This window comes from Podarcis gaigeae (genome assembly GCF_964106915.1).
Source record: "Podarcis gaigeae genome assembly, chromosome: 1".
Classification (NCBI taxonomy): Eukaryota; Metazoa; Chordata; class Lepidosauria; order Squamata; family Lacertidae; genus Podarcis; species Podarcis gaigeae.
Genome location: NC_139678.1, coordinates 120,553,084 through 120,565,104, shown reverse-complemented (window position 1 = coordinate 120,565,104; position 12,021 = coordinate 120,553,084). Strand labels below are relative to the sequence as shown.

The window sequence follows — 12,021 nt, the reverse complement described above, 5'->3', positions numbered from 1 at the left end:
ATGGAACACTCCGCAAAGGAGCATTTGATATGGGTGAGGAGAGATTCTTGTAGGAGTGGGGTGTGTGATCTTGAGAGCTTTTGATGGTGTGTATTCAATATACTGCATGCTGAGCCGATCCCTTTATTTTCCCTTTCTCGGGTGGATAATCCGGTTCAAAGTCTTTATCTTTCTACCTCACAAGGATTATTTGCAAAGCTAAAAAAACGAAGGGAAAGATATAGTTAAGTACATCCTGAAATCTCGGGAGCCTGGGGAGGGGGAGCGGAGAGAGATATCACAGCCAAGATTCAAATCAGTACGAATGGCTATGCTGCTCACGCAAGACAGCTTTTAAAGCTAAGCTCTACCGCCCAAGGGGACTTCGAAAGGCAGGGGCTGCTCAGGCACAACATTCTCTTAAAAGTAGAGGAAGCAGAAGCATGAGCCGGAAGACTCCCAACGCTGTCGCCAGGAGTGGAGTCTTGCAAAGCGCATCTGTATCTAGCAACAGCCGAGGATGCAGAGCAGAGAGATTTTGAATGGGCAAGGAAGCGAAGGTGATATTCTGCCCTCTCCCTGTAGGGCTAGAGTTGGGATGGGTAAACGGTGGGTCTGGAGAGTAGCAGACATACCATTTTGTGCTATTAAATACCAAAGATGAGCAAAGTGGCTCCCCAATAAATCATAAGATTTAAGATTTGTTGCGGGTGCTCAGCAGCTGCATCACAGGGCCCCCAACACAACATCCGGTACGTTGCCTTGGGAACCTGACTTCTAGTGGCACTGGAAGTCAGGTTCCAAGGCCAGGGGGCGCGTGTGATATCATGACATCACATCGCAGTGTGACATCATGACGTCACGGGTACCCATAACATGGAGCCCAGGTTGGCTCCCCTAATGAGGCTATGCAAAAAATAAAAAAGCAGCGTTGTCCCTTCATGGTTTTTCCATTTTTTAAAAAGCACACAATCCCACTGTCCACAATTTTAAAAGTTTACAGTCCCACTGTCCATGAAAATATAGTTACCTGTGCCAACTCCATGCAGTTGTATGAGCCTGGATGTAATAATAATTGAGTATTGTCAGAGATCTGTTTTACATATACAGTGAAATTTTATTTCTCTCGCTACATCTTAACAATTTCACAAATATGAAAACCCGTGTACGGTCTCATCGCCCGCGTGTAACGAAGGAACAGGTTCAACAGACAATTCAGACGTGTAAACGTTAACGCGTAAGCTCAAAGCGTTACAACGCAGCTGCTGCACATTAAGGTGTTATTGGCAACGTTAGCCATGTGAATCTCTCTACGAATTAGCTAAAGAGAGGGTTTAATATTTTATTTTTAAACTGTTTTTAGCCTGTCATCTGCTTGGTTGTTTCCTAACCTCCACACACACGTACCCCAGCTGTAACATAATAAATACAATTCTGATTCTCTCTTTTAAAGGACACTTAAACAAGTCATGAGAAATTTACAGTACATTTAAGTGGAAGTGCAAAAAAACCCAAAACACTTATCAACTACTCTCTGTTGTTTGGTCCCAGGTGTCCACGTCTAGATTCTGTAAGGCTTATGCATTGGGAAGACCCCATAGTACTCCATGCGGAAATCTGAGGGGCTCTTTTGCCTTCCTCACAACCTAGCTTGAGGTATTCCATTACGTGGTCTGCATTCGAGCCAAGTGTGACCCCCACGCAGCTTTGCCTAGAACAGATCTAAAAATCTGACATGCTTCCTTGCAAGCAGCTTTTGACAAGCCTGGAGCCCCACTCCAGCCTTTTGGGACTACAACTCCCAGAAGTCTCAGGGTGTTGTGTTTGGGGCTGATGAGAGATGTAGTCCAAAACACCTGGGTGGTGGACACTAGGCTGTACATTTCCGTCCACCTTTTAAAAGGATTGATCGCCTGCGGCCATCGCTTGTCTCGATTACATGGAATGGAATGTCTCTCCCCGTCGCCAACCAAAAGCCAGTTCAGGAAATGAATGTTAGTATACAGGCTGGTCTGCCCAGGGGTGTAAGTGCTGGGCTGGGGTGGGGGGCAAACACAGCCATTTGCCACGTCGCTTGGCTGCCAGAAGACAACAATGGTTTGGTTCTGTGCTGCCTTTCAGTATGAGGGCAACCCTGCCCTTTTTAAGCAGCTGTTCCTCAGGAGAGAAAGCTTTTAGCAACCCTCTTGAGCCTCAAGGCTTCAGCCTGGAATAAATAATAATGTTAATAATTTTATTATCTATCCCCCACCTGTCTGGCTGGGTTGTCCCAGCCACTATAACGTTTCTTTTCTCAGCTATAATCGGCAAAAGCGGGTTCGACTAACATTTGGGAAACATGAAAAGAAAAGAAACATGAATCTGCCAGTGTATTTGACAAGCAACACAAAGTGTTGTCGCGACAGCTCAAAACGTACGGTGCCGATTTTTCATTTATGTAAGATGGCTCTTCTGTCATTCCAGCTATGTTTATATTAATGATTTCACCTTTTCCTAACCAAGAACCATTAGGAGTTGTGTCCCACCCCTTTTGGCAGCCCACAGGCACTTTAAATGTACCCCACACATTGAGTGGGGAACTGGCAGTCTGTCCCCCCCACCCAAAAAAACCCATGTTGCTGGACTCCAGCTCCCATCAACCACCGCCCATGGTCAGGAATCATGGTATGTGTAGTCCTAGCAGCATCTACCGAACCGCAGGCTCCTCACCCCTGCTATAAATAAATATAACCACACCCCCCAATAAAATAAACTTTACACTATCGTGAGATAAAACATATTGGCCCTGATCAAGAAGTAAAGCGGCCGAGCTCACAAGGATCCCCTCTCTTGCACCAAACAAAAGATGCTGTCAGCACGAACCACACGTGAATCCTGTTAAGGGTTTTCCCTGGCAAGACCTGGGTGTCCCCCAAGTCCAAAAAAGGATTCTGACATCCTATGTGAGCTAGGAGAACAGCCATCGGTCCCAGATGTGCATATGTGGCTCCCGCCTCTGAGCATGAACGCAAATACCCCATAGCTGTCTACAACAGGGTTGGAAAGGAAAGATTCACCTCCACAGACTGTTTCTCCCCGCGTTGGGTTGGGTCAACAGGGCCCCATATACTCACAAACGGAACAATTGCAGTCAAGTGGGGGGGGGGGTTATGCATAACGCCGAACCTACACAACACAAACACAAGCCCTAACCCACAGCCTCGTAAACGAAGGGTTGTAGGCAGCCAAATAGTTTTGATTCAGTCTAAATGCCCTTACCAATTCCCTGCGGCCTGGCCAGAGAGCAGTGAACAGCAACCTGGCCAGTTCAAAAGGTTCCAAGGCTCATTTTTAACACAGAACTCAACTGGCCCAAAGCTATTCAAAGTTCCTGAAAAGTCTTTACAAAAGACAGAATTCTAAACCGCTCCTTCATTTAGGTATTTAACTAGCGTAGTCTCTCTATAGAGTTTCAGTAGTTTATGCATCTCTCCTTGGGAAACTAATATGCCTCCCAATAAATTAACATAGATTTAGGGTGGGTGGAGAGAAATACCTAAGAATTCTCTTTTCCCCCTTCCCTAAGAACTGATTTTAAATAATAATTCATTGTCTCGAGCAAGAGAGAATGCAAGGCAGCATTCCTCTTTCGGAACCGAAGCAGACTTTCACAAATTAAATCCACTACCAAGTTAGATTTCCGTTTTGTTTACGCACAAATGGACCCCAAACCTCGTTCCCGCAAAGGTTGAAAAGCGTTTTGTGTGGAATATTTTAACTCTAGTTAGTTATTTTGACACCGGCCTCTTCTGGCCTAGCCTTCCTAGGTTTTTAGTCCTTCCTGCCACAGGCCTATTGGGCTTTGACACAGAAAAAGGCCTTAAATATTTAAAAATGCGTGCTGTGTCAGGTTACCATCGCGGAGATGAAGGGAGCTGCAGTTTCAAGCTTTTCGTTTCAGCATTCTTCTCAGCTCCCCCCAAAGAGCAGGATCCAGTGCAACAAAATGACGACAGGCAGCAAAGGCCTATTCCTGCCCTGCCTCAGGAGGCTGAGCGCTGCAATCTGCAGGAGCTGGGTCTGGATCGGTGCAGCCTGGGCTGAGATGAGTTTCAGGAGCTGCTGTAGGTACAGAAGTCTCTGCAGACGCATCACTGCTTTGATTCTGAGGGACGCTTGGTGCAGAGTCATGACTATTGTTGGCTTTCTAGGAAAGAGAAAGGATCCCATGTAAAAATGCATACTTGCAGTTTTCCCGCTGCTCAGGAAAGCGCATATTCTTCTACTGCAGGTAAGCCAGGCAGCCTTGTCAGAACAACAGCAGCAACGGAAAAATCATACACAGCACAGCACATAAGCAATAAAAGCAATTATGGGGAAGCGTGATCATACCCAGGTAAAAACGTTGGACAGCAAGATGTCAAAAAAACTTACCTTGCTTATTATCTTTTCCTAACTGCTCTTCCCCAAGAAGCATGCATGGAAAAAACTTGTTGTATTTTAAGGCAAAAAAAGTTATCTCGAAATGTTACATAGGCAATAACGCAGCACATCCCTACGGCTCGTTAACACATTTTGGCGCTCCTGTGCACATACTTGCTTGACATATTTTCCATGTAATCCTTTGCATTAGCGCCACAGCGAGTTAGAGTTTGCTATTTCTGGAGCTGAGCTATGAATATTTCAGGAGACTTACTAAGCAGCAGGCCATTTTCCTACTCATGAAAAAAAGTGGGGGGGGGAGGGGAGATTGTAACATTTTCTCAGGTATTTTTAACGAGTTCGTTTCTACAATATGCAAACATAAAGCTAAAGCTAAAAGTTAACACGACCCCCCCCCCAAATCCAAACACTAAACAAATCCCACAGACCATTGTGGCCCAATTGGAACATGGCAGCAAGCTTGTGTATTCAGATCTCCCTGCTAGCTTGGGTCCGATGGCTGCAAAGGGGCCATATTCTTTCCTGACTCTAATGTGGGTGACATCTATCATTCAAGGGCTGAGATGCTTCTCCCTGGGTGCTTTAGATAGTAGTGGGACAGATTCTTGTGCAAAAGTATCAATGAGCTATCATTAGTGCCAACCTCTGAAGGGACATATTTAGTCTCATTTTTAAGACAGCTGCTCAAATGCCTGCTTTATGAGGCAGAGACTCCTCTTGATGACAAAACTAATAATTTTGTCATTAGCCGGTTAAGCTGCTTGTGAAGATCTTGGTGAAATTAAAGGCCAATGTTGCTTGAGTGTAACAGCACATTAAAGAAGTAGTTAGTACAGCATACTTTCAGGCAAACACACACCAGGTTTCTCAAAACTTTGGATTCAACAGCAGTTTGATAGGCTCCCCCACTGCCTTGCAACAATGTGAATGTTTTCCTTCTTTAGTTGCTGAAGCCCGCCTGCAAATTACTGGTGGAATTGGGTAATTTTAGACTCTGGCCTTGCGGAGTGAGGGGAGCTCTATAGATGGCAATATCTATTCACTTATTTCAAAATGCAATGGCCAGCCATGTTGTGTTTGGGGGGCCCCCAGGACTTTTGCCCCAAATTTTGGCCCCCGTGCATCATTGCTGCAAATCACATAGGACAGGCTTCCTCAACCTCAGTCCGCCAGATGTTTTTTGGCCTACAACGCCCATGATTCCTAGCTAGCAGGACCAGTGGTCAGGGATGATGGGAATTGTAATCTCAAAACATCTGGAGGGCCGAGATTGAGGAAGCCTGACATAGGAGGCTGGCTACACCTCGGTCCAAAGTGGGGCAATGGACACTGTCAACAATCCAATTACTTGATCACAAATATGTACCTGATTAACCAGGAGATTCTCATTAGTTTGGGGGGGGGGTTCCTTTTTAAAAAGCAAGTTTTTAAAAAGTGATATGTGCTATCTTATAAGAAGCATCCTCTCCAATGTTGAGAAGGGATCATGCGTTTTCTAGGGTGCACATCAATTAAGACAAATACAGTCGTACCTTGGTTCTCGAACGCCTTGGTACTCATCTGTTTTGGCTCCTGAATGCGACAAACCCGGAAGTGAGTGTTTAGGTTTGCAAATGTTTTTTTGGAAGCTGGCTATCCGAGGCGGCTTCCGATTGAGTGCAGGAAGCTCCTGCAGCCAATCGGAAGCCGCGCCTTGGTTTTCGAACGTTTTCAGAAGTCGGATGGACTTCTGGAACAGATTCTGTTTGAGAACCAAGGTACGACTGTAATGCTATTTTCTTCGGATTCTTTTTCCTTGCACACATATTTATGCATTTTAAGATTCAGTGAATTAAACATCATTTGATTAACCAACTAAATATAAATATATATATATATAAAAGATCAAGTCAGTGAGAGTCCATATTTAAAGGGAACCCCATATATGTGTGTGTGTGTGTGTGTGTGTGAGAGAGAGAGAGAGAGAGAGAGAGAGAGAGAGAGAGAGAGAGACAGACAGACAGACAGACAGACAGACAGACAGAACCTTCTTCCCAAAATCCAGGTACTTTTAAGACTGGCTTTGTTTCCAGCCTTGCTCTGCATCAACCTGCCGCAAATATTTGATGCTTGGAGGTTGCATAGAGCTGTTGTGGCTAATTTCTACTGATTATCTGCCCTTTCCAAGAAAAAAGAAAAACACCAAAAAACCCACCCTTGTAAGATAGACACATTATCTCCTCTTGTGGTAAAGCATTCCGTAGATTAAATCTGCGGTTGCACAAAGCAGAACTCTCTCTAGTCAGTATTCAAGCAACAGCTAATAAGTTTTGTTGAATAACCACAATCGGAGGAGCTTCCATGTTGTATATGGAGACAACCCGCGGAGTTTATGGGCTCAAGCCCCCAAATACAACCTTCTGGGGCTTGTATTGTTTACCTGAAAGAGGAAAGCACTGCAAGCCCCATAATTCTTCTCCAGAATCCCCTGTGTACACCACTCACAGACTGCCCTAAACACCCCAACGGACAGATCTGCGTGGTTGAGATACCCCCATTGCTATTTCTTTTGGAATGCAAAGCTTAACAGCTAGGAATTCAGGGAGGCTTCCAAGAGACCTTCGCCTGTCAGGTAAGCACACCTGTCAAAACAGAAGAATAAGCTAGGAAATGAGTTGAGCCATTTCCCACTTATTGGATGGTGTTGCCCGTTTCTCTGCTGTCTGAATTAAGAAAGGGATGGCAGGTACAGTGGTGCCCCGCAAGACGAATGCCTCGCAAGATGGAAAACCCGCTAGACGAAAGGGTTTTCCGTTTTGGAGGTGCTTCGCAAAACGAATTTCCTATGGGCTTGCTTCGCAAGACGAAAATGTCTTGCGAGTTCCTGCGGGGTTTTTTCCCTTTCCCCCCCTTTTTCCCAAGCCGCTAAGCCACTTATCAGCTGATCCGCCAAGCCGCTAAACAGCTGATCCGCTAAGTCGCTTAACAGCTGATCTGCTAAGCCCGCTAATAGGCTTGCTTCGCAAGACGAAAAAACCGCAAGACGGAGAGACTCGCGGAACGGATTCTTTTCGTCTTGCGAGGCACCACTGTACCAATGACAAGGAGGCACCACTGTACCCACCCCAAGAACGTTTCCTTGGAACCCTAAAAACCACATATCCAATTTCTCCTCCTAGAAACACCTTTTAGGCAGCAAAGCGTGGGTTACCTGCAAAGGCTGGTTCTCGAGCACCTGGTTGCTTTTGGAGAGCTGGACCATTTCCTTGATCTGATAGAGAGCATAGGCGAGAGTGACCCAGGGGGAAGAGCTGACACTCCAGGCAGGCTTGTTGACGTCTTCCTGCTCCTCCTGGTACTTTGTTTTCTTGGGAGGAAGCTTGGGCTCTGGCCGAGGCATGATATCTTCCGCCTGTTGCTGTACCAGGTCAATGGTGGCTATGGGCACAGGGCTGGAAGGCACTGGGATCCTTTCGGCCAGCATGGTTTTTTCTGAAGTTCAAAATAACCATTTGAAAGGTCAGTATTCGGTACCATGCAGCAGGGGTCGGCAAGGTTTACCTCGCCTGGGCCGGTTCACTCCAGCGGAGATTCTTCTGTGGGCCTGATCGCGTGCGCGATTTCCGGCGTCTGCACATGTGCAGCGCGTGGCTACTGGCCGAGGGGGTGGCTCGGTTCAGGGGTGGCTCGTGGGATGGTTAAACGACCCCTGGGGGCCGCTTTTGGCCCATGGGCCTTACCTTAGGCTGCCGATCCCTCCCGTACAGGATAAATTTTTAAATAAAAAAATATTTAAAAATCAGATTTTTAAAAAAAATGTAAATCGGATTTTTAAAATACAATGCTTTTGGAGGAAAAATATTTCTATAGATAAGTTTTCTATTTAAGTTACATTACAGTCCAAGGGCTATTCATCAGGAAATAAGTTAAGTTTTTCATGTGTGCTAAAACCCTGTCTTAAGGGGTTTTTTTAAAAATAAAATTGTTTAACCGCATCAGTAAACAAACATGGATACATATGCTACAACGTTATTGTTTTAGTTAAATAAATTGTTTAAATTGTTATTAAGCAAATTATTATTTTTCTCCTTCCAATAAAGTACAGAAGAAAGGTTGTCCAAATATAAACAGTTCCTTTATTAAACCTCACAATAATTTCATAATGATCGGTCTATGTATTTCTAATAGTATAACCAAATCAGTAATTTCTGATAGAACTGTAAAAACGACTCTGAAAATTTATTATTCCAAAAATGAAGCCTTCATCTGATTGTAAATATTAAGCTTACACTGGCAAGAATGAGTCTTTCTGTAAAATAAAAATAAAATCAAGTCTGTCTGACTAGTGAATTTAAATCGTGGTTTAAACCAAATCCACCCTGTTGCCCTATAAAATTTACTTCTGAGCAATCGAGGGCACTTTTCAGAACCCCCAAACCCTTAAGCTCTGTATGGAAAGAATAATAGAATCCATTGTTCGATGATTCTTTCATGGAGAGGGACACACTTAGTGCAGCCCCCTGTAATTGTCAGGGACTGGGCAGAAGAGGAATGGTGGACACTGCCTCCCCATCCTGACCCTTCCAGGGAGAAGGAAGAGGAAGACAGTTTAGATTTACAACAGGGGTTTGAGGAAGGTCACAGCTCAGAGGCAGATGAGGGGGAAAGTTGGGAAATAATGGGAGAGGAGGAAGCCCCGGGGGTAACCAGCTGACGGACACAGTGTAACTTGCTGTTGTGGTAGTCAAAAACACCACAATGGCTTCCCTGCGCCCACTTGCTGCTAAGAATAACTCAGATCAGGGGTCAGCAACCTTTTTCAGCCATGGGCTGGTCCACCGTCCCTCAGACCATGTGGTGGGCCGGACTATTGGGGGCAGGGGGTGAACGAATTCCTATGCCCTACAAATAACCCAGAGATGCATTTTAAATAAAAGCACACATTCTGCTCATGTGAAAACACGCTGATTCCCAGACCATCTGTAGGCCGGATTGAGAAGGCAATTGGGCTGCATCTGGCCCACGGGCCTTAGGTTGCCTGACTCAGATAGAGCGCTATTTTCTTACTGCAGCTCAGTTTATCAAGAATCTGCTCATGCTTTAAAATGAATTATACATAAGGTAGCAAGACAAATTGAACTATGGGGCAGTGCTTATCCTTAGCAAGCTCTTTCACTCTTAGACCCCCATTCCCAGAGACATCCAATAATAATAATAATAATAATAATAATAATAATAATAATAATGTCCAAATGCTGCTGTCTTTCCCTTGTCTCTGGATCAGTTTGTCTTGTAGACAGAGGACCTGACATTTTTGCTTATTAAGAATGGCTTCTATTGAAAAAGCCCCTGTGTGCCCAGCATGGAAAGTTCTGCTTTAAACAGAAGAAAACACAAGGTCATTTAAAAGTAAGCCCGGCCCTATAGCCTTAAGGTTATGACTCGAGTCAAATGATCAATGAGACTAAATGGGCACGAGACGAAAAGAGTTCAAAGCAGATGAGATCACACCAAGAGGCAGAGGAAAATGCTGTTAGGTTGGGTTCCTCTGAATACATGGGAATAATCTACCTACCTTCTTTCTCATCAGGAATTGCCACCCACTGGATCAAAGCAAAAAGCAATAGGATCACAAGACAGGCCATTCCTATCCCTCTGAATGTCGAAGCAGCTCCTGTGGAGAGAAGCAGGGAAGAGTGAGACCCAATTCAATCATGCAAAGAGCGATTTCTAGCCAGACTTGTAATGAAGTAGATGGATGAAAGGTCTGGTTCAAAAGTAAGGCAGATTTGCATCTTTATAGGTTTATTTTTATATATATAATTATCTTCTGAGGCACCTCTGAGGATTGCACTTTTAACGTGGTCTACTTTAAGCCAGTTAGATCACACCCTTTGGATGAAAACATTAGGAGAGAAGTTGTAGAAGCATTTAAAACACCATGGCTTGGATTTAGAGTGGAACTACGGCGTGTCTAAGGATGCAGGTGGCGCTGTGGTCTAAACCACTGAGCCTCTTGGGCTTGCCGATCAGAAGGTCGGCGGTTCGAATCCCCGCGACGGGGTGAGTTCCCGTTGCTCTGTCCCAACTCCTGCCAACCTAGCAGATCAAAAGCGTACCAGTGCAGGGAGATAAGTAGGTACCAATGTGGCAGGAAGGTAAACAGCGTTTCTGTGTGCTCTGGCTTCTGTTGCGCCAGAAGCGGTTTAGTCATGCTGGCCACATGACCCAGAAAAGTTGTCTGCGGACAAAGGCTGCACCCCATAGTCGATTTCGACTGGACTAAACCATCCAGGGGTCCTTTTTCTTTCGCTGTTGGCATGGCTAACTTAAAGTGAATAAAATTTGCTCACGATGCTCAAAGCATTGAATTTATGCTAACAACTGGTGGGCAGGCTTCCTCCTCTGACCATGCATACATGATTAAAGTCTCTAAATTCCTGCATGAAACTAAAAGAGTACTCAGCAAGGGACAGATATGGAGAGTTGGGGATTGATGTTTAGAACCTTTGATGTGTGCCCACACCTGTGTGTATCGGGACTTGCAAATATTTTAAAAGTATGGGATCATCTCCCATTCTGTTCTTCATTTGAATACAACTGTTAAGGCCTTCTTGGTGGTGGCGCCCGCCCTGTGGAACACCCTCCTATCAGATGTCAAGGAAATAAACAACTACAGTGGTACCTCTATTTAGGTTCACCTCCGGTTACGTATCCTTCAGGATACGTACGCAGCAAACCCGGAAGTATTTTTCCAGGTTTCACTGCGCGCATGCGCAGAAGCGCTAAACTGCATGCATGCGCAGAAGCGGCACCTCCGGTTGCAAATTCCTCAGGATCCGACCGGAGCCCCGGAACAGATCCTGTGTGCAACCAGAGGTAGCACTGTATCTGACTTTTGAAAGACATCTGAAGGCAGCCCTGTTTAGGGAAGTTTTTAATGTTTGATCGCTTTATTATTAATAATATTCTGTTGGGAGCTGCCCAGAGTGGCTGGGGAAACCCAACCAGATGGGTGGGATGATGATGATGATAATATATTGTCATTATTATTATTAGGTGTTTTGAAGATGACAGGTAAAAGAAATGTCTTAAAGATACAGGTCCTTCTAATTTGGTGTGTCAAGTATCCACACAATTTCATACATAACACAAACCCCCCCCCCCCAAAGAAAACACAAGCATGATATCAGCATTTGGCTAACATAATTTAAGCATAGGGAAGCGAAGGGCTGGGAAACATTTAATAAAGCAGCATCCAAAATGCATGAAAGGAGAGCAAATTGCTAATGGAACTATCCCACATGTTTCTCTTACCGAAATAGTTGACCAGCACTCCTCCAACCATTGCTCCGCACCCTCTGCCCAGGCCAAGGTGGAGGCCCTGCAGAATACCCTGAGCGGAAGTTCTTAATTCGGGAGGAACAGCAGCACTTAGGTAGGAAATGCAAGCTGCCCAGATGGCTGCATGGGTCACACCTGCAGAAAAGGAAGATGTTTCAGAATTCAGCGCCTTATGCTCCTGAAAATTGTTTTTTGTTTCTTTCTTCTTCTTCAGCCAGATTCAGGTTGTCTTGGATGAATTGGGTTTTAGGCTGGACTTCAAGGACAGAAGTTGCTTGTTTTACTGAATGAGATGAG

General features: G+C 45.0%; 1 protein-coding gene across 4 annotated transcripts in view; it reads right to left on the bottom strand.

Moving 5' to 3' along the window:
- Positions 1-1,073: 1,073 nt before the first annotated feature.
- The window catches only part of MFSD6 (major facilitator superfamily domain containing 6), a 43,918-nt gene continuing 32,970 nt past the window's right edge, over positions 1,074-12,021 (bottom strand). For 2 of the 4 annotated variants that reach the window (XM_083707528.1, XM_083707529.1), the window contains exons 4-7: positions 11,698-11,859; positions 9,956-10,054; positions 7,592-7,872; positions 1,074-4,165 (exon numbers count right to left, since the gene is read on the bottom strand). In XM_083707528.1, the coding sequence (XP_083563654.1) occupies positions 3,986-4,165; positions 7,592-7,872; positions 9,956-10,054; positions 11,698-11,859 (722 nt within the window). In that variant the 3' untranslated portion in view covers positions 1,074-3,985. Of the gene's footprint in view, positions 4,166-4,392; positions 4,415-7,591; positions 7,873-9,955; positions 10,055-11,697; positions 11,860-12,021 lie in introns of all 4 variants that reach the window. The other 2 variants (XM_083707531.1, XM_083707530.1) reach the window with 2 other exon arrangements.